Here is a 23,242-nt window from a genome sequence, read left to right on the forward strand (position 1 = left end):
GCCATATGCACCCCAGTGTTTATAGCAGCATTGTCCACAATAGCTAAATCGTGGAAGGAACCAAGATGCCCTTCAACAGATGACTGGATTAAGAAGTTGTGGTCCATATATACAATGGAATATTACTCAGCTATCAGAACGAGTTCTCAACATTTGCTGCAACATGGACGGCACTGGAGGAGATTATGCTAAGTGAAATAAGTCAAGCAGAGAAAGACAATTATCATATGATTTCTCTCATATACGGAACATAAGAACTAGGAAGATCGGTAGGGGAAGAAAGGGATAAAGAAAGGGGGGTAATCAGAAGGGGGAATGAAGCATGAGAGACTATGGACTCTGAGAAACAAACTGAGGGCTTCAGAGGGGAGGGGGTGGGGGAATGGGATAGACCGGTGATGGGTAGTAAGGAGGGCACGTATTGCATGGTGCACTGGGTGTTATACGCAACTAATGAATCATGGAACTTTACATCAGAAACCAGGGATGTACTGTATGGTGACTAACATAATAAAAAAAAACATTAAAAAAATACATAGCAAGTATTTTAAAAAAATCAAGTTCTATAAACTTACCATCAGATAAGTTATTTTTTAAAAGGTAATGAATACTCAGAACTCATTACGTCCTAATCATTTTACTCTTACGTTTGTTGTGAAGGTTATTTACATCTGTGTTTGTACGGTGGAGACACTGGATAGTGATGTCCTACCACCTGTCTCTTCCCCGCTGCGTCAGTGACACTGTGGTACTCGCCTGAGATCTGCCACAGTCGGGGTATTTACACCGTGCAAATTGGCAAACGCTAAAGATCAGAGCTTTTCTTCCGGAGATGCAGTTGTTGAGCACTGAGATACAGTAATATATGAAACCACCCTCTCCCCATCACATTCCCCAGTTAAACACCACTAGCAGTTCGCAGTGGATTTGTGACTTTCCTCCTGCCTATGTAATTGTTGCTCTTTTGCACGCATCTCCTTTTTAATTGTTAGATGTGCTTTGTACTTGAAAGTAAGATGCTGGGTATCATTCTGCATTGCTACATAAAGTTGTGTTTTCTTTTGAAGAGCCACGTGGTGTTTCCATTTGATGAACGTGCCATAATTTATCTCACTCCCCAGTTAATTGGTATTTTAGTTGCTAGGCTCTCCCCTCCCCCATTTCCAAACAACACCACACATAAACATCTTTTATATTTATCTGTTTGCTTAGGCAAGTATGTCTACATGATGGATTTTAAGAGGTGGTACTGCTCGATCAAACATTTATAGATATTTTAAATTTTTATAGATTAGCAAATGCTAAATGTATTGGTCAGGTGAAATTGGAGCTAATTTTTAAAAGCAAATTTTTAAAACATCGACCATGTATGTGTGCTGTATTTTCCGTGCTGGGAACACAGTCTGTATGTTGTAGAAGAGTCAGTATCTCGCAGGGTAGCTGCTTAGTAGGAACTTGCTATGGGCTGGATGTGCCCTCTCCCCAAATGCATGTGTTGAAGCCTTAACCCAATGTGATGCTATTCGGAGATGGGGCTTTTGAGAGCTAATTAGGTTCAGATGAAGTCAAGAGGGTGAGGCCCTCATGCCCGGGTCAGTGCTCTAACAAGAGACACCAGAGGGCTCACAGCCTCTCTCTCCCCCTCCCCCTTCCATGGGAGGACACAGTGAAAAAGTAGTCCTCTAGGAGCCAGGGAGAGAGCCCTCACCAGGAATCAGTCTTGCCAACACCCCTGCCTGGATCTTAGCCTTCTGGCCTTCGGAACTGTGAGAAAATAAATGTCCATGACTTAAGCCACCCGGTCTGTGGCATTATGTTATAGCTGCCTAAGCCACCTGATCCAAAACCGAATTGTAGCTTTTTTTTTTTAATTCAGGCAGATGGTCTCCAGCTAAGGGGTCCAGCTCAGACTTTGAAGCCATGAATCACAAACCAGTGGCCCAGTGAAGCAGAGTCCTTTCCTTACTGTGGGTCACTCTGCCTCGCTCTGGCATTTCCCCACTGGGACTAAGCATATTGACCAGGCCCCTTGGTGGACACAAGGGGTGGTCATTTTCTGAAAATGTTTCTGCCCTGCTCTGGCGGCCCACGGAACGTCAGCTCTTCCTGTGTCCCTCACTCAGGTCTTAGCAAGAGCTCGCAGGAGCTATGACCCAGACACCTGTGTTGTTTAGTTTGTAGAGGAAGGGAAGGGAGCGAGGATATGACCTTAAGTCTTCCTGCCATAAAGAAAATAATCTGGCGTTCATTCAGCATGTGGTTTCCTTGAAGATATATTTATAGTGGGAGGTGTCTGATTTCCTTGAGGCCTCTCAAGTACACAGTACCCATCTCTTCGACTCGACTCGACTCGGGCTTTCATGTGCACTAGCTCATGTAATCCCCATTTCACAGAGGAGCCAATGGAGGTGCTGAGAGGCTAATTGACTGTAGACGTTGGCAGAGCCAGTAAACAACAGAGCCCCGTGCTTGAGCCTGCTTTCCAGTGTCTGGCCTTCAGTGCTTGAGACTGATAGAGCAGTTCCCGGGGGAGATGATCCAGCCCCTTCTCTAATCTACAGGACGAGACACCTGCAGACCATCGTATACCCTTGTGCCATCCATGTATCGAGGGCCAGGTGTTACGTTAGTATCGCCCGCTAACATTCACTGAGCATGTACTCTGTGCCGAGCCCTGTGCTAAGTGCATTTCATGCTTTATCTCATTTCATTCTCACTGTGTCCTTTGTAAACTTTGCACAGTTATTCAAAATCTCACTTCAGAACAGGACTTCAGAGTCATGGCTGCACATTGGAATCCCCCCGGGGAGATCTTAAACACTCTGATGTCCGGGGCTCACCCGAAACCAGTTAGAACCTCTGATGTGGGACCATCGGAGAGTTACCTGTGTTAACTGTGTGAGATGACAGATGTGCTAATTATCTTGATCTTAGCAATCATCCTACAATGCATGTGGGTATCAAATCCTCATATTGAATGCCTTAAATATATACACTTATGTGTCAGTTTCTCGATGAAGTTAAACACTTAAAAAAAAGACCTAGAAACAATTACAAAAGCTTATAATGCCTAAGTGCCCAGACGGAGAAAGTTCTTGGACTACAGGGAAGAGGGGGTGCTGAGATGCACCTCCAGGGGTTTATTTGCACCCCCGCCATTGCCTGGTTTATGACCCATTATCCTCTACCTTCCCCGGGGCTGACAGATCCCAGCAAAAAATGCCAGTGACATCAGAAAGACAGAGACTAGCCTCCCAGTCTTCCCGTTTCCTTGAAAGCTGTTGCTGTCATCCACCTTTATGCTTAAACATCCCCCCGAGTGCTCCTGAGCCCCCAGTTGCCAGATGTCCGCTTAGACCATAGTTGACATTTCCCCACAGCAGGTCAGATGTATTTGAATCAGAATGGCACGGAAAGTCCTGAATCGGTTAGCAGGGCCCTCGGGACTGCCAAAGTGAAGGCAATCTCAGCTCAGTTATCCAAGAGAAATCACCTGTCTCTGAGCGGACATCGCTGCTGCACTAAGGCTGGGCTCTGCTTATGGGGTCCCGTGTACCCGGCGTGGCCCGGGCGCTTGGCACGGCGCAGACAAGCTCATCTTTAGCTATGCTCCACGGAGGCAACGAAAGAAGAAGAAAACACGGCCCTTGTCTTCAGCAAACCTAGGATTAAATTGGAGTGGCCAGGCAAATAGAGGAAACATTTATTCTTAATCTTACTCAGTCTACTTAGTATCTTCCTGATGTTTAACTGCGTACAGCAGGGAGTGATGCCTGCCCCATCTAGCCACCACCTGTTTTGGTCTGTCTCCAACTAGCAATGGTTTTTACATTTTTAAATAACTGAGGAAAAGAGAAAAAAAAAAGGCAAGTATATTTTGTGGCACATAAAAATTCTACGAAATTCAAATTTCAGTGCCTCTGAAAGCATAGCTTGGGATGACTGCGTGCCCTTGCAGGCCACCCACACGCTGATTGCCACCCTCCCAACACGGACCTTATGCACTCCTGACTGTCCTTGGTTATCTCTGATTACTAGGAATCACCCCGGGTAATCGCTCACAGGTAGGGCTTTTACTACACGTCCCCTCCCCCCACCTAACAGAAGCAGAAATTCATTTCTGGGGAGAAATTTCACCTGGCATTAAATAGATCCTTAGGATACTGCAGTTCTTCCTTCTTTCTGTTTTATTGGACGCTGGAAACGTTATCAAGGGAAGGACATTTATCACTCTCATCCGAAAGCTTGGACTGGGGTAATTTTGCCCTTCTATTTAAATGATTGACATCACAACAGAGCTGGATTAACTTCTCTCTTCTTTCTCCCCAGCATTCAATGCGTACCCCGCTAATCCAATTTATAGGAAACCCTCTCCCGTGAACAGGACAGCCTGTGGGTTTGCCCACATCAGGCTGGCAGAGAACAGATAGGCTCATTCATTAGTGTGGGTTCACACCCCAAAGGGTTGCCGTGGCCTCTGCCTGCTGGAGTCGCTTTGCAGTAGATATGGGCCTTTGTGTGCCCGTGGGAATAATGTTAATAGCCCTGGCTCACATTTATTGAGCACTTGTTATGAATGTGATATTTCGAATGGATTATTATCTTGTTTAACTATCACAGCAGCCCGGGAGGCAGGCACTCCTGGCTGTTTCCATAGATCAGCTCGCTCAGGCTCTTTGCACTTGTTGCTGCTTCTGCCTGATTGCTTCCCCCACATCCGCGTGGCACCCTCCCTGGCCTCCTGCACGTCTTTGCTTAAATATTACCTTCTGAAGAGAAGCCTTTGCTGGCCATCCATTTAAAATTTCAGCAGATCCCCCTCCCGAGCACTCCTGATCGCCCATCCTGCTTTATTGTTATCATCAGACAGCACACTGTTGTTTCAACCAGCTTCCTTGTTTGTTGTCCTGCCTCTCAGCATAAAGGCTCCGTGAGCACAGTGGCTCCTCTTTTCAGAATGGGTTCGGGTACATAGACTTGCAACAGATAGCGGTTGAATGAATAAATAAATGTAATATCGCCATGAGCCATTTTACAGACTAGTAAAGAGAAGTTTACAGAAATTAGCGAGCATGCCGCAGCTTATACAGAAAACAACCTGCATCCCAGACCCTCGAGTCTTTATGGTGCTGCACTGCCAGCGCCTGGCCAAACCCAGATCCTTCTAGAACTGTGGTTGTGCTGGGGAATAAGGAGACAGAAAACTGCTGCTCGTGCAGTTAAAACGCTCCCTCAAAGTCAGCTTCAGTGTAGCAGGGATTCACGTTAAAAGAGGGGCCGGATCTGCTCCCTCCTCTGCTCTAGGCGCTGAGCTGGTTGAAATGCAACTCTCCAGAGTTCAGCGCAGCACAAAGACAGATCATTATACTTGTCTTGAGCAGACCTGCTGTGTGTAACAGGCCGCTGGAACCTGGGGTGGTGCATTCGGACACACAGCTGCCCTCGGGGGCTCACAGTGTGTGGCACAAAGCACGTACAATGTTTTTCTGTACCTGGTGCCTATGGATCTTAAAGTCACAGGCGTAGACTGGGTTGTGGGGGGCTTTTTTGCAGCCAGTTTGCTTACGAGGCATATCCAACTTCATCTCCTCGACAGCTGTCCTGGGAAACGCATGGCTTTGGGAGCCAGACAAAACTAGGTTTGATTCTGGGTTCTTAATATTAGCTTCTTAATGACTTCCAACCTTTTGGGGATGTCATAAGTTGTACAGGTAATGGGCACACCTAGCACACATGGCACTTGGAGCATGGTAGGGGTCCGGTAGTGGGCTCAGCCACCCTTGTGAGTTTTCTGTGTTATTATTTATTGTCATTAAGCTTCTGAGCAGTGAATACGGTACCCACAGATCAGTAGGAAGGACTTAGTTCGGGTCCAGCCAGGTAATAACAATAGTTCATTGTTTAATGAAGACCACTGTGTGTGTTAGTCACTGTGTCGAGTGTTTTAGGACAATAGTCCTATGAGTCCTTATGAATACCCATTTTACAGAAGAGTACACTGAGCCACAGAACAGTCATGACATCACTCTACTTGCCCCAAGTCACATAGCTGAGCATGGAGCTAACCTGTGGATTGATGCTGGGACCCTTACTGTTCATCCTTATGCTGGCGTCCCCAGGTAATCTGAATGGGAGGCTTGAGAGCTGTTGCTTCCACTCAGGAAAGCAACAGAAAGTACCGAAGCTGGAGCCCAGAGGCTTGCAGTCAAGCCCTGCTGTCACTACACAAGCTTCCTGACCTTAGGCCGCTGAGCTCAGTTCTCTGAATCTTGCTTTCCTCATCTGTAAAATGAAGAGATTGCTCTAGATGTTGTCCAACGGGCCTTCCCACGCCATGGGCCTCTGACTCTGGGAGATGGCACTTTCATTCCACACGCTGCGGGTCTACCAGAGTCAGCAAGACCTTGGTTGAGATCACAGCTGTGCCACTCACTAGCTGTATGAGCTCTCTGAGCCTCAGTTTCCTTATTTGTAAGCTGAGCGTAATCATCCCAATTTCATGGAGCAGTCCAGGGAATTAAATAATTATAATATACATGTAACAGGATCTCATCAGGTGATTTAAGCTGTTCCAATGAAGGAACTGTTCATGGGGCGAGTGGGCAGCACTGAAGGTATCAGCAGAGATGCTGAGGCCCCAGAGACTCGCAGAAGCAGCGAGCTGTTACCACGTCTGGACCAAGAGATGTGTGTTAGTTTCTCAGGGCTGACCATCACAGAGGACCATGGTTGGCTGGCTTAGCAGAAATATGTTTTCTAACAATTCTGAAGGCTAGAGGTCTATGATCAAGTTGTCCACAGGGTTGGTTTCTACTGAGGCCTTTCTCCTTGGCCTGTAATGATCATCTCATCTGTGTGTTTGGGTTGACTCTCTATACCTGTCCAAATGTCCTCCTCTTGTAAGGATAGCGGTCATACTGGGTCAGGGCCCAGCCCGATGATCTTATTTTCACTTAACACCTCTTTAAAGATCTTCTCTCCAAACCTGTTCACATTCTGCACTGGGGATTAGGACTTCAACATATGAATTGGGGTTGGGGTGGACACATTTCAGCCCTCTACAGGAAGCAAAGGGAAGAGCTTGTGTAGTGTTGCCAGAAAACAGTGAGAGCTGGAGCCATGGCTGCCCAGCAGAGGCAGAAGCAGGAGAGGACACAGTCCCCATTGGAAACACTGCCCAAACCCTAGCATGCCTGGGAAGGGGACACCCTCTCTTTCCTCCCGCCCTTCAGTCTGTGGCTGATGCTTCCAACCAGGAATCAGCCTCCAGGGATCCCAGGTAAATCCGTCTTTAGGGAAGCGTCTCTCAGGGTGCAGAGAAGGGCAGAGAATGGAGCCGGGGTGGACAGAGGGAGGCCACACCACCCGGCACTTAAGAAATGCTCCAGAAGTGCTGCTGCTTTCCAATTCCTGAGCGGAAGGAGGAGAGTAAAGAAGGTGGCTGCACGCCCGACCTCACTGGTTGGGGTGCAGTCCCCATGTTTTCTTGGAGCATGTGAATGAGTGAATCATGAAGGAATGCACAGTGCACCCTTCCACGTGGATGCACTTGTTTAAGTTCGAAATTGCAAAAAAGGTTCTTGCCCTTTCTGCGGCCCATTAGCTCAGCATTCAGCCAGGCTGTAGCTCACAGCATTGGTCCGGGCAGAATTGCTCGGCCATCCACGTGGTCTTGCCCTTCTTGGTAAGCAAATGAGATAGCAGTGGAGCTTCTAGCCAGACTGGTAGGGAGAGACAGGCTCATTATCGGTGAAAATTAAAATCTCCATGCCAACGAGCTGGTCAGCAGGTCTGACTGCCATTCAGAGAATAATTATTTTTCTGTACCTGCTGAAATGCCACGGGGCTCCAAACCCCCCAGGCAGGCTCTGTGGTGCTGTCCTCGGCTCTTGTATCTACCTCTGGCCTTTCTAAGCATCGTAATATGGTCCAGTTTGTTCACTGGTAATTTTAAGACCCACCTCTTGGACTCTCTATATTCTTTCCCATAGGCAACTTGAGAAAATACTTTCTTCTTGCTAGCAGAGCCAGGCTGGGGAGTCTTTAATAACCATCGTAAGGACAGTGGCCTAGGCACAGTCAGAATGTCTCTGTTCAGTAGCTGTTGGCTCCTGCTGTTTGATGGCCTGGCCATGAAAAGCTGTCTCGTCTCAGAGCTGGTCCGTTAGACTCTCTGTCTCCCAGTGGGTTTTCTGCGTGGCAGGAGAGCCAGAACTACAGAGCAGCAAGCATGGTTTCTGCCTTGGGTTTTTCTTAGCACTTGCTGTCTAAAATGGGCAAAATCATTTACCTTCTATAACTTAATGATTATCTGAAAAATGTCAATAATAGGCTTTGGCCTAAGACAACGGCTTAGGGTGCTCGGGAGTTGAGTGGATTTGGGGTCTATTTCCCAACAAGTTCCTATTCACAGGTAAGGGGGTAGGACTCAGACGTATCTTTTTTGGGGGACTCAATTTCAACCCATAACAGTGCTTTTCCTCTGCTTATTATCTGCAAAGAGCTCTCTAGTTAAGAAGACCTGCCCATAGAATCTCCTAGGATCTGTGTCTTTGACCAGGAATTAGCCCCCTCATTTTGGCTTAGGAGTCTAGAAGGACCAAGGAAAACGAGGACGGGTTTAAAGAGATTGGTTGGAGAGAAGTGGGGGGCAGGGGACAAAGAGAAAGCCCAGGGGAAGGGTGGGGGTCCTGGGGGGTCTCAAGTGTTATTTACTTCGTGCTAGCTAGTTCACTCTGAGCCAGCCACTTAGCCTTTCTGAGACTCAGTTTCCTCAGAAAGATGAGGATGGAGGTGGGGGCTTGGATTTGATAACCTTCTGAGGTTTCTTCTAGCTTAATAGTCTTTGGTTGCACAAAACTAGCAACGTGGGCAGGGAGCACTGCCCACCCAGGGAAGTCCAGCCAGCTCTGAGCAGTGGGTCTGTCAGTGCAGGACCGGGCAAACAGTCAGCTTCAGGACCCGCAGTCCTTTGCTTTCAAAGTGGGCAGAGAGGGCACCCGGGTGGCACAGTCGGTTAAGCTTCTGACTCTTGGTTTCAGCTCAGATCATGATCTCAGGGTCGTGAGGTCGGGCTCCACACTCAGCGCGGAGTCTGCTTGAGATTCTCTCTCCCTCTCCCTCTGCCCCTCCCGCTTGTGTGCTCCCTTTATCTAAAACAAATAATAAATAACTCCTTAAAAAATAAATAAAAGTGGGCAGTAAAAAAAGACATAATTTTATGTGATAGGAAGGAGGAATTAGCTAACACTACTGTAGCAATTATATTGTGATACATAACTGTATCAAACCCACACATTGTACCCCTCCGACTTACACAATGTTACATGTCAGGTAGATCTCCAAAATAAGTGGGCAGAGAAATAGATCAAGAACTTCTGCCGAGCAGCAAGAAAAAGACCCGCAATCCAACAGAAAAACGAACAAAGACTTGAACAGGACGTTCCCACCAGAGAGTACCTACATGGGCAGTGAACATCTGAAAAGGTTGAGCTTCATTAGTCATTAAAAAATGCAAATTACAATCCATAATACAATACCACGAAGTATCTACCGCAAGGCCTACAACACAAAGAGGCGGGCACTTACCTGCGGGAGTGATTTGCGGGAGTGCAGAGCAGTTAGAACTCTCGCGCACTAGGAGTGGGAGCGTAAATAGGAAGAACCACTTTGCAGGATCCGCTTGGGCCCAACATATGTACTCCCCATGAAATTCCTATGTGTGATGCCAAGAGACATGATCAGGAATGGTTAGAACTTTCACAACTGGAAAAACCCAGATGTCCCTCATCAATGTCCCACAAGTTCACTCACATTACAGGTTATTGTAGAGCATTAAGGGAGCTAACTCCTACATGCAGTAAGGTGACTGCATTTCTCAGGCATTGTTTTGAGCCAAAAGGGTATGATTCAATTTGTATAAAATTCAGAAACTGATCAAACTAAACCAGGATGTCAGAATTTGGGATAATGGCAAGATAATGGGTATGTGTGTGGTTGTAAGGGCCATGCTGGTCTGTTGGTGATGTTCTGTTTCCTGATCTGGGCTCTAGTTACAGCAGGGAGTTGACTTTGTGAAAATTCATCAAGCTGTGCACTTAGGATCGCTGCCCTTCTCTGAATGTAGAGCATACTTCAGTTAAAAGCTTCCTATAAAATCACAAAAATAAAAATGCTTTGCGAGTCTTGGTTAGAAGATGTTCACCAGCCACCAAACCCTTCACGTTCTTAGCCATATCACAGCCTCAGCCAAATACATTCTGTCCAGGGACAGCTATATTTTTGAACCAAGCCTGCCCAGAACACACCTCCCTCTGTATATCTGGTACCTGGCGCATGGAAGTTCCTCAATAAATACTAATTGAAGGGATGAGTGAGTGAGTGAATGACCACCAGCCTTTTATAAGGTCTGAGCCGCCCTTTGTTCCCCACCCGTGCGCAGTTTCAAAAATCACAGCAGATTCAGGCTTTGGGTGGGAGGATTTCCGTTTCTTCTCCTTCTCTCCCTCTCTGCTCAAGAGCTTTCGGAAAGGAAAAGATTTAAAAAACAAAAAGTGGAAGCTTTTAATTTAAATGATCAAAAGTGAGTCCCAGGTAAAATCAGCAGGGGATTTTAAATTAAGTGGTTTTTAATAAACTCACCATTTGTTGGGTCACACATGAGAAGAGAGCTCTGGCGCTTCAAAGCGGGAGAGAGGAAAGTGGCGATTTCGAGGGTCATTTTCGTGAGTGTTTCCGGGATGAAAGCCCACACGGTCCCCGGAGCCTCTGGGATAGAAGTACACACAGTGCCCACTTCAGGCTTTGTTTCTCTGGTTCAAACCAGCAAAACCACAGGACACGCTGAAGGACTAGGGAAACAGGTTTGTATCTTCATGCGTTGGCCCTTGCCACGCAGGTAGAGAGCCAAGGAAATGCAGACAGGAGCCAGCACGGACTCCATGTGAAGGAAAAGCCACATCCTGCAGATTCCTGGGGGAAAGGGGAGAAGAGGTCCTGGTAAATAAATCTGGGGAATGTTGGATGCAGTAGCCCCCTTCGAGATTCACCGTGCACACTGATATAGCCAACACTGTTTATTTAAGCCACCTTGTCCGAAACTTAATTTACTGACATAACCCTGTTTCCCACACACCTGTTGTAACACACTGTGGTTTCGCGTGCGCGTGGTCACTGTGAGTTTAGGAACAGAGGTTTAACCTGAAACCTGCTCTGATCTCGTCTGAAGGAGGCACGTAGCCTCTGTTTCTCCTCCCGAACTAAGGAAGCACAGGGTCTGCATTGACCAGGTGGATTGGAGCCAGGCTCTTTAGCTTGAATGAAAGCATTTGCATGGAAAGAAAGTGGTAGGAAACAGAAGGCTTGCATAATGCTGAAGAATGCCTGCAGGAGGTGGTAGGACGTGCCGAGGACCTCGTTGAGTGGGATCAGACAGACGCCCAGAGAAGAAGGTCTCTACGCCACATGGGAGGGAGAGATGACGTGTTAGCTCTGAAACACTGTGCTGATCGCCGTCTCTCTTGGCTGGCAGCCGGTCACCCGTGCCCGCGTGGGCCCGATCAGGCCCCACTCTGTGCGAAAGCCCTCCCTTTCCTGGCCTCATGTATCACTTGGTTCTCCCCATACGTTTTCACACAAACAAACCGATGATGGCCTGTGGTCTTCACACAGTCCTTCAAGCCTGTACTTCTGTGTTTCCAAGAGCTACCGGACTTGTTTGGGCTCGAGGCCACTGGCGCAACGCAGTCTCACCGTATCTAGTCACGAGCATGTATGTGGACACATGCGCTCACACCATTGTCACCCGTGCTAGACAATTTTATGTGACCACTGTTTAATTTTCATTTTTGGGGAGAAGAGGGGGAAATGGGTCATGACCTTTGAAGGTCTTCTAGGAGGTGCTAGGAGGCAGCGTGGCATGGTTGAAGGGCCACAGATAGAGAGCGAGACTGGTTTGGCCCCTCACTAGCAGGCATGAGCCTCGTCTCTTCATCTGTAAGGTGGGGATCACTCCAGCCACCCTGCAGGTTTGTCCTGAGATTCTGAGCGCCTTTAAGGAAAGCACCTCTGTCTAGCAGGCAGTAGTTGCTTGAGAAATGGCGGGTGTTACCAACACTGTCGCCATCTTTCATCTCTTCTCCCTCTTGCGGTCCCATCGGTAAGAACCCGTATCTGGCTCATTTTCAAAAGCATTCTTTTCTCCTTCCGCTCTCCATAGACACCCACCTTTCTTTCCGTGCCATCTTGGCTCCCTGGCCATTGCTACATACTCAGTTTGGAAAACAGAAACATTGCCCTCTGATCCGCAGATGAAATGCCCTACCGCTGGACCAGATGTTCACAGGAGAAGCCTTTGATTTTTAATTTATTTATTCATTGATTTATTTAGTGCCAGTCTCTTATGCTCCCAGCACACAGCTGAAGGTAAAGCCCTGCCGGCCCCCTGCCTCCCAGCCAGCTCTGTTGGGAGTCCCTGTCACATCGAAGACATGCTGCCTGTGTACAGAGCCCTGGCCTCCAGGGCTAAGGGCTCACCCCAGGCTCCCAGACCCCCGACAGCAAGTATGGAAATGGGTGGATCACACAGCAGCAAATGCCAGGCAAAGGCCAAAGTCAAGCTTTTTCTTGGCACCACCATCCCCCTGACAGCAGGAGAGCTTAGTGTCAGAGTCTGACTTGGGGCAAGCATTGCAAAGCCAAATCTGTGTCGTTTCGGCTCGAAGGGATCCAATTTCAGAAGGAGCCATTTGCATCATTTTAACCCATAGTCACTTAAAAAGCTCGCTCCCACATTGCATGCAAGCACATAATTTGTACTCATTCTAGTGGGAATTACGCAAGTAGAGTGAGTGATCATTAGACACCTTAATGAGGAAATGTATAGTTCCCGTAACTGTTATTTGCAAGCTTTTATGTACCACTTCATATTTTCAAAGGCCTTTGCAATCATTAATTAGGCTATCTCCCCAGCACCATAGGAGGGAGGTCGGTAAACAGCTAGAGTTATGTTTCTCTCAGAAATGTTTTTCGGCTGTTGTACAATCTGTATGCCAATTCCTAACCTTAGAAGAAAGAGGCAGATTCTCTCATTCGTGCGTATCTGTGGGATGACATTGAACGGTGTGTATAGACTCCTTAGCTGCTTAAGAACGTCCTTGATGCACGTAATTGTACTTGTGGTAGATTTTCTTTCCTTCACTACGTTTTTTCTTCTTGTGGGTCATATCACTTAAGAACCCCGAGAGATCTCCCGATCGTGCTGGTCGTGACACCACAAGCTGCCTCTTCGACAGAAGACTGAGAAGGAATATGGGCTTGCAGATATTTCAGAATTTTTAAGGGGCCGGGGCATTCCACACACAATGGGATTTTAAAGATTTTTAGAAAGATGTATGAATTCAGGCTGATAAGTGAATTACTGGGTAGGCATATTTATTATCATTTAATATTTCTCCATTCAGCCATATTGAGCACTGCACCTGTTCTAGATATTTCTTAACGTCGTGGGATTTTTGCTTGGAGGTAGGAAAGAATAGATCGTGACATATACCAGACACTTTTAAAGATATACTTTTTTTTTAAGTCCTCATAATCATGTTGGAGTTAATGTGGGATTGTCTCCAAATTACAGAGAAGGAATTGGGGCTCAGAATCCCAGTGACTTTTTCTCAAGAGCTATTGCTGGTAAGAGGTAATGTCAGGACTCAAACCTAGAGCTTCTGTTTTCAAGTCCGCTTGGAAAGATTTGGGGTATCCACGTTACATACAGCTTCCTCTTCCGTGATAGTTACAGAAACACCTGTGTCCCCAGAATCCATTCTGTGGCCTCAGTGTGAGGATATGGGGATATTTATTGTACGAATAACCTGTGGTTAATTACAGATTTATGAGCAAAGACAAACGTTTTCACCCATGCTAGACAATTTTATGTGGCCACTTTTTAATTTTCATCTTTTGGGTGAAGAGGGGGAAATGGGTCATTACCTTTTTAAGGTCTGCTGTTCAAACGTGGTGGAAAATATTTGCTGCCTGATAGGCATTCACAGCCCCGAAGGGACGCACCTGTCTGGTCTGACCTTCACGTGGGTGACCCTGTGCATTCTCTAGCTTTCAGGCTGAACACCATCAATTTCAGGAAGCTTTTCCCTAATGCTTCCGTCTGCACTCAGATCACAGTCTGTTTCCCAGTACCGGCTCCCGTGCTTCTTACCCCATCTCATATCTGTCACACCGTTTGCATTTTCTTGGTTACCCATCTCCCTTCCCTGTTAGGCCTTGCTCCCTGAGAGCAGCTCAGTCACCAGCTATCCCAGTAGGTAATAGGAGCTGCTCAAAACACACTTGGACGTGAATTAGAGAAGAAATACCTTCCGAATGCAGGCCCCATGATTACAGACCAGGCAGGGGCCCCACTGGTTTATTTGATATGTCAGGAGAAGCTCACATCTGGCCAGGTGGTAGGTCCTGGGAGCCCTGCTCCCCATGAGCTCATGCTGGCCTGCGTTGGCCAAGTACATATTTGGCATTCCCGTTTACACATGAGGCAGTCCTTCAAAACATTGAGACGGGGGCACGTGGTTGGCTCAGTCAGTGGAGCATGCAACTCTCGGTCTTGGGGTTATAAGTTCGAGCCCCACGTTGGGTGTATAGATTACTTAAAATCTTAAAAATTAAAAAAAAAGATCATCAGGATATATATCCCATAGACCCTCCAGGGAGGACACAGTCTTCATTAGTTCTAACGTTATAGGATGAAGACCCTTCCCCAGGTGGGGCTGTGGGAGGCAGTAACGATGACATTGGAGAGTCACCTCACTTCTTAGCACCTCACTTCCCTCATCCGTCCAAAAGCAATAATAGTGACTAGACTGTTTTCTTTCTAAGGATGTCGTAGAGTCAGAAGAGGGTAAACATGGAAGCTCTTGAATTCAGAAGCTGACGGTGGCGTTCGTAAGCTTTGTAGCATGTTTGCTCATGAATTTTTTTTGCTGTTGTTTTGGATTCTGAGTGAGTCACAGAATGGACAGTAGTACATTTAGTAAACGTTCTGAGATTCTAAAGAGAAAACCAAACTGCATATGGGCTTGTCAGGTTTGCAAAGAAAGAGGTGGTTAAGTGGCAAAGGGCCGTTGTGCCAGTTTTGCCAGGAGGAATGGTCTGTTGGAAGGAAAAAAGGTAAGTCATGGCTAGATAGGCCTAGTGTGCCCGGCTAAGGGATGACAGCTTGTGCTCTAGACTGCCTAAGATACGAGAGGCCTTTGAGCCTGTGCAGTAGCCTGATAGGGCTTTTCTGAAACAGTCTCAGCTGTGGTGACTCCCTTGCTCAAAATCCTTCACTAGCTCCCAGGTGCCCTGGGCACGACTTTCCAACCAAGTGTGGCACACGTGGGTGACAGATGTGCTAAATTAGTGATCCCTTCAGCCGTGGGGGCCCCTGAATGGGGCCTGGGGCAGCCAGACCCCTGGCTCAGCCCTTCCAGCCACAAGCAAGTTAGAAGGATATCATTTTCTGTATAAGAAATGACACGAAAATGCTTGGAAAGCATCTCCTTTGCACAGATACAAGCCCTTCCTGACCCATTCCCTGCTCACCTGCTCGGGGTCACCTCCTGACATTTGTCCCAAAGTGCTCTATTTCAGCCATCCCGCCGTCACACACCCCAGTTCCCGCATGCCCTGTCCTGCCGCTCTGCGTTTGTCCATGTGTCTGCAGACATCCTCGCCCTGACTGCCTGGCCTGGTCCTCGCCCTGGATCCTGGCTGACTGAGGCCTCCCTCCTGCGTTCCCGTAATAAGCAGTGTGCACTTGAATCGTGATGGTTTGCGTGTCTTCCATGGACGGGCCTGGCCAAGACTGAATGTTCTCCGTCCAGTCAATACATGTCGAATTAATATCTTGAGTGAAACCCATGAAATGGGGACAAGTAGGGACGATAACACACACAAATCTATTTCAGTTGTTGGCACAACGTAGGTACCTGATAAACAACTAGTGAAGGAGTCAGTACAGGAAAAGATACAGACCGCTGTCCTCGTAGAATCCGTGGGATACCACGATGGTCTGAACGTGAGAGAGGAGGAAGATGGAAAAGTTGGAGATGCTTTGGGGCAAGCGGCACCTTCAATACAGTTATCCTTATACAGCTTTGGAGGCTGGACCCCAGCTAGGCTCCCAGACGTGCACCCGACAGACTGGGATTCGGATGTGTACTGTGGCATCGCTTCTAATAGGAGAACCACAGGAAGCAGCCGAAATGTCGTTTGGTTGGAAATAACATAAATAACATGTGGTCTGTTTATACAATGAGTGAAAAGTGATGGCAACAAATAGAGTAGATGTTGAAATTTTCACATGCTTTCGAGTCTTCAAGACATAGCATTGGGTGAGAAGGGAAATTAGAATGGAAGGTCGGCACTCGGAGACAAAGCCCCGTAGATGTTGCTTAATACGTGATAGAGAATAAAACTATAAACACGTGCATAGAAGTGAGACTCGGCCACGTCAGGATGGTGGTTTACCCTTGGGAAAGGGGGAGCCCGAGGAAGATGAAGGAGCTTCTGATTTATCTGTCATGTTGTATTATTCACAGCAAATGTGGCAATATATTACTTGCATTTATTAAACTGGGGTGGTGGGTATTTGTCATGCTAGTTTCGAGACTTTTCTGTTGGTTTGAGTTTAGGCTTTTAAAAACTAACATCCTACCACGGAAAAGGCTGGGGAACTGGGAGAATAATCCCTCGTTTCTGCATTTAGGCTTCTTTTCTAGACACCTGCTTCTGTTCAATGCGTCTGACACACAGGGTGGGATCCCATCGGCCACAGAGGACTTTCCGAGTCTTAACACCATTGAAAAGCATCAATTCTCAGTTCAGTCCCCTGAGACTGAGAGCTCTGTCGACATCTCTAGAGACTTCAGAATGTGCATTAATACCTTCCATCACTATTTACGGCTTCCACCCCCTCCCCATTTTCTCTGTATACGAGAGCATCTGTCCAACCTAATCAGATTTCGTTTCTGCAGTAAGATGTGTTGAACTGGGATAGATTTTCTTGAATCCCTCCCTGTATTCTCTTGGTTCATAGCTTTGTAAATTTTTCTTTTCTTTCTCCCCAAAAGAAGCAAATAGTATGCTGATGGTGAATTTCACTGTTTCTAAAATTGTTTCCATGGACAATTTCAGTGGTGTGCTGGAGCCGGCTTGCACTGACGGGGGGGGGGGAGGGTGGTTCATTGTGTGCATTTCTTTCCAACTGGGTGTTCAGTGACATCACACTGGTATCTTGAGATCAGCCATGGTGGGAGTATTTACACCATGGGAATCAGCAAATGCTACCAATCAAGTTTTAGTTTTTTCCCCCCAGAGACCTTGTCATCAAACATTCGCTGGCCTACCACTAGGGGGGCGTAACAGCTTTCTGAGTTGCACAGGGCAAGTAGCATTTTTCTCATGTTACACGTACAGAAACCGAAAAGTCACAAAAGGAAAAAGTCTTGGCGTGAGTCACAAGGCTGCAGTGTGGGGGCTCCAGTCTGTGTGGTATAGATGAAGAAGCAGTGGCTTTGGAGCCAGGCGGATCTGAGTGTGACTTGTTCAAGGGTCTGACGTAGCCCCTCAGTTTCACCACCTATAAAATAAGGATGACATCTAGCCTATGGTGATCTTGTGAGCGTTAAGTGAAAAGACGTGTGCAAAACCTAGCAGACCACAAAGGAGATACACAAAAGAGGTAAACTGACCTTTTGACTTAAGAGTTCAGATCTGTGTCTTACCCCCTGCTTACCATTACCATGTGTATTTTTTTATTTCCAGTTTACCAGACCAAACATCTTGGATGAAATGGTGACTTTTTTTTTTTTAATTTTTTTCTCCAAGTATGTGCCACTGGCACTGTCTCACAGTTGACATTTATGTGTGATTTGGGGAATCGGGTTCTTTCCAAAAATCTTAGCGATGTATGTACTAGGTATCAACTAAGATCATTTGTCAACTGCCTGGAGTTCTCTCCACAGGCCATTCTGCTGAGCTAAGCATCCTGAGCAGGATTGATTTGGAGGCCCTTGGGTGCTGCAGTTCCATCCACCAAATTAACTGCAGTGGCCTGCAGGGAAAGTCTCTTGGCTCCTCCTATTCTGTGCTCCGTGCGTTCTCTCTATGCTCCAACTGGCCTGGGAGTGGACGGCTGCTTCTGAGTCATCCGGCAAAACCAAAATGTGCTTTTCTTTTTAGACGTTCACTAGTTAATTTTTGCCTGAGTAATGAATTCCAGGTTTTTGGTTTTTTTTAAATAACAGAAGGGTACACAATGACAATTTCTCTTGCTACACAGCCCCCCATGGGACTCAGGTCCCTCCCCGTAAAAACTAACAAAACAAAATGGAGCTTATCTTAAAGACCAGTGTCGTCAGCACTGCCGTCATGGTAGTTTACATTGTGTTGTTTGTGGGGACCAGAGAAGACTTTGGAAATCAGGGACATGGGAACATGGCTATGGCTTGTCAATAAATGCAAAGCCAATTGGCCAGACTTATCTAGAATAAAATTGCAGGGGAGCTGCTTTTTATCTGTAAAGATAAATAGCATATATTGTGCAAACACCTTCCATCAGCTAAACCTAGGTAGGTTGTCATATCACTGGGGAAAAAACAAAACGAAACATAGGGAAAAACCTAACACAGGGAATGTGCAATATTAGGTGTGGCAAAATACGCATCACGTAAATGTACCATTTTCACCGTCTTTAAATGTATAGTTCAGAAGCATTAAGTACATCTGCGTAGTTGCGCGAATCTCCAGAAAGTGCTAGGCCATTCTGCCCATCTCACTTAGTGTTTGCAGCAGCCTTTGAGGATCAAACCCAGGTGTGTTCATCTCCAAAACGTGGCCAGGTGTGCCTGGCTCTGCGTCTCACGGTTGTTTTTCCCCCCTCCACGCTCTGCCGTTGCCCAGGAGTGATCCTGCTGCTTCTGGATAAGCTTCGGAAGATGAAGTGGGAGCAGATGTGGAGGCTGACCGCGGAGAGGGAGCTGATGGGCATGCTCTCCACCTCCTTAGCTGACCAGGTGAGTGGCCCGGCTAGAAGGGTGAGTTATTCCGGAGCACCCTTGCGCTGTTTCTCCAAGAAACCTGAAGGTCGGTGGGTCTGGATGATTTTTCCTCCGGCAGTGTGACCGTGCCCTGGGATAGATCTGCCTTATGCTTGCCTGGCTAAGACAATAGCCGAGTAGTTTCTGAATTCATCTGTCCGTTCAGCAGACTTTCACTGCACACTGTATGCCAGGAATGATGTTCAGAAATAGTATTGCAGAGATGAATGAAGGATGCAGCCCTTGGCCTCAGAGAGCTCCTAGTTTATTGAGGCAAGACCGATAAGTAAATGACAATCAGATGTGCAAAGAGGAGGTCGCTGTCTCCATCTAGGTGTGGGGTGCGTAGCTCCTGCTCCCGGTGACCCTGGAAAACCACAGCCTATTTCCCAGACAAGATTTCATTTTGCTTTTCTCACTTTTACAGCAGCACCTTTTCTTGAGAACCTGTGCTATGACCTTATCCTCAAGGGAAATGCATTTAAATGGAAGGGACAAACCGCCTGCCTACGATAACCGGCTTCTAATCCAGGCAATCTGAAAAAGTCTGTCACTCCACCAAACCATTAGCATACATTCATCAAAATCCCGTGTCTCATTTTTGCTACGAAATGCGGGTTACCGAGGCTTTGACCTTGGTGCTACCAGGGTCACACGCTTAGACTTGGAGTTCCCCGTGGTATAGCTGGCTGTGTTGAAATGGAGACAAGATTTCCGGGTCCTCTGCATTTTTATCCTTTCCTCTTCACCCAAAAAGTAAGCCCACTCCCATGTTTTTGCTCCACGTTCAATGGTCTGATTTGTTGTATTTTTGCCAAGTTTTCTAATACAGAGGAAGCAAGAAACTCTATAGGGTTACTTGCTATTTCTTTCTTTCTTTTTTTTTTTTTAGCATTGTTATTCAGTATTTCCCAAGCAGCCAGAAACTAATTTCCTTTATCCAACATAAGGTCTGGTATAATGAATGAGTTAAAAATTACCCAGGTAGCTGTTTTAAACCTGAGGGGGAAATTGTCCTCCATCGTCATATTTTAAGTCAGGTCACAGTGACTCAAGTGTGTCCCCAAAAGCTAGCAATTGCATGTCCGTGTCCAGCGAGGGTAGTGTATCCAGGCATCTCCCCCTGCGCAGGCACATAATTCACCCCCCGGCACCACCTGTCAGCAGCTAGTTAATAAGTATGGCCTGGTGCGGCGAGAGCTTGGAGTAAAGCCCGACAGCAGGGAAGCCTCCCTAGAAAAGTCGGAGTTGGATTTGGAGGTGGGGAGAGCGTCCTCGGGCACCATGGCCAGCAGGAAAACAAGGTGCATCCATCATCGAGTCCGCCAAAAGCCCCAGGAAGAGCTGCTGAAACAGAATCTATAATTCGTCTCAGCCCCTGAATGAGTGGAGCCACTTGTCATCATGCAGTTTCCTCTCCTGGAGGCTTGGGATGGATGACACAGGGCTCCTCAAGGAGGTGAGAAGAGGGCAGGAAAGTGACTTCATTTAACATATGCCAGCTCGGGTGGGAAAGACACCCCCTGTCTGCTCCCACGTCCGCTTCCCTGATGGCACCTTCTGGGGACCAGTAGAGCCTGTGAGCATCAAGTCAGTGTTAAGCGTTCCCCCATCTCCATCCAAACACGACGGCCTGGTTCTAGAGACAGGAGATGCAAGGGGAGTGCCCCGCAGTGCAAGCCAGCCTGTGTCCCGAGGAGGAGGCTCAAGGGAGGCTCTGGCCCAGGAGGTGCTTAGGGCCTCGAGAGTTGGCATCATAGATGAAACCCACCTGACCACTTTGTGTCTGGCTTTTCTCTCCCAGGATATTTTCAACGCCGTCATCAAACAGAACCCTTTCCTCGTGTACCAGCTCCCCTGCTTCTGGAATGTGCAGCTGTCGGACCACACCCGCTCTGAGCAGTGCTACAGGGACGTGTCTGATCTGAAGGTAGAGGAAGGCCAGGCTGCCGTGGGCCTGGGGCAGCGCCGCAGAGGACGGGGGAGGCGTCCGGCCGTGGCACAGGGGAGCCGGCTCGGGAGCTGGCTGGGGAGGGGCTCTTCAGGGGGATGACTGGCTCTGAGCTTTGTGTGCCGTGTGGTGAGCGAGAGAAGGGCGTAGAAGAGCAGAAAGTATGTGCTTTTCTCCTTTGTTTTTTTCCCCTCTTGTTGGGGCTTTCTGGAAAGCGTAAGGCCTCCCTGCATAAGAACCAGCTTGGCTGATTGTTCTTGCCACCTGCTGCCGGCTGTTTGGGTTCCTATCAGCTCCCCAAATCCAGTCAAGTGCAAACACTTACAGAGGGACTCCTCTGTGCCAGGTGCCATAGATAGAATAACTCCTTTCCTACTCTCAAGTCGTTCGTGGCCAGAGGAGAGACCCAGGTGAGGAAATGAACGTGAACATGCCTGCCAGGTGCTGTGGTGATGAGGTGGGGGGAGGCACCAGCACGGATGTCTGCCTCCACCTCACGCAGCAGTGACAGTGACAGAAAAGCCTTCATCATCGGTCTCTTTGTACCAGACATAGTGGTAGGTCCTGGTAACCAGCTTGAACCATGGAAACCCAAATAAGGTAGAAGGGCCCACAATGACCACCCCCCCAACCCCCCGGCCAAATACAAACAGGCCCATTAGGTGACTCGCCTCAAAATATCGGTCGGCCCTAGCTGACCAGTGGGTCACTGACCCCCAGGCACAGGTACCAAAGAAGGGAAATTGCATATGTGCCCGTACCTCCTCGCCTTCCCCCTTAACTAGAGTCCCCACCACTGCCTTCTGGCAGACGGCCTGCCACTCCCTTGCGGTGTATTCAGTAAACTTCTATCTCCTTTGTTCTGCCTCGGGTGAGTCCTTTCACTGCTCGTGCCTCCAGCCACCACCCAATCAGGTTGCCCCACATTTGGTGCCCCCCCATCTGATTGGGAGACCCCACATTTGATGACCTGGACGGGGAGCCTTTGGGCCCTTCCCCCACAATGAAGAAGACAGCATGGACGAGTTCTTTGCTGCCATAGTTCAAGCTGCCGAACCAGCTATTCTAACAGTGGTCTCAGTCAACCATTTATTTAGCTGAGGAGTCCGCAGGTGGGCTGGCCAGCTGTCTGATTTGCACTGGCTTAACCAAGTGTCTGTGGTTAGCTTTGGATCCAATGGCTGGTGACTGGGACACCTTGCCCCTCCTCCGGTGTCTCCAAGGTCCCACACGAGCAGGCCAGTCCGGCTCGTTCCCATGGCAGAGCCAAGGTGGGAGAGAATTCTTAGTGCATGCAGGGAAAACTTGAGTCCTTGCTGCTGATATCGTGTTGGCTGAGCCCAGAGTTAAAGGGTGTGTCAGAATTTCCTACCTGCAATGGGAGGAGTGAGGAACTGATCTCGGCCGGTAAGTGACAGAACAAGGACTTGAACCCAGGCCTGTATGACAGCAGGTGTGTTTGCCTCTCTGGCCGTATCAAACAGGAAATGGACACATGCAACCATAGGGAGTTGATGTCATTTAAAATGTATAGCCATTGCCCACGGGACACTGCAATAACAATCACTTCAAGTTTTTTAAAAGGAAAAAGGAACCCAAACCTTGCTTTCCCAGTAAATCCATCTCTTTCAAGTAGCTTCTGGCCACGTCCACATGGGTGTGTTGCCTCTTGTTTATAGTTTTAATACACATGGAAGTTTGTATTCTTTTGCTTCTGAGCCATTCCTGTTACTTTAGTTGTTTTCAAATTTTCACAAGTATCAACTGTGTTGTAATGAGCAGTGTAAAGTTCACACCTTTCCAGGAGTGAAATCACATAGTCAAAAAGAAAGAACTTGGTTTCGTTTTTGTTTTTTACTGTACTTGAAGTTCATTACAAAATATTAGAAAGTGTTTAAAACAGAAGTACCTCCATCATTCATTCTTTCAGTCAACATTTATGCAGTTCCTTTGCTATGTCCTGTATTTCTTAGACATGAGGAAACTATATGACTACCCAGAAATATTTCTAAGATTGTCATGAACTAGAAGTTTAAAGGTGAGGAAAATAAAAATCAACCCTGTATAGAACACCAAAAACCACTGGATAAAATTTTTTTTTAATGATTTGAAAGCATAGTGACCAGTCCATAAAGTAAACGAAGTGAGCAGAGGCCAGAAACGATGATGAAGTATGGATCCAGAAAGATAAGCAAGAAACAGC

The 23,242-nt window shown here is 47.4% G+C and overlaps 1 protein-coding gene across 5 annotated transcripts in view; it reads left to right on the forward strand.

The window, feature by feature from the left end:
- Nucleotides 1–23,242, forward strand: part of LARGE1 (LARGE xylosyl- and glucuronyltransferase 1) — a 516,017-nt gene that overhangs the window by 417,524 nt on the left and 75,251 nt on the right. For all 5 annotated transcript variants that reach the window (XM_044384456.3, XM_026499721.4, XM_044384455.3 and 2 more), the window contains 2 exons: nt 18,952–19,064; nt 20,893–21,018. In XM_044384456.3, the coding sequence (XP_044240391.1) occupies nt 18,952–19,064; nt 20,893–21,018 (239 nt within the window). The remainder of the gene's footprint in view (nt 1–18,951; nt 19,065–20,892; nt 21,019–23,242) is intronic.

This window comes from Ursus arctos, unplaced genomic scaffold (assembly GCF_023065955.2).
Source record: "Ursus arctos isolate Adak ecotype North America unplaced genomic scaffold, UrsArc2.0 scaffold_21, whole genome shotgun sequence".
Classification (NCBI taxonomy): domain Eukaryota; kingdom Metazoa; phylum Chordata; class Mammalia; order Carnivora; family Ursidae; genus Ursus; species Ursus arctos.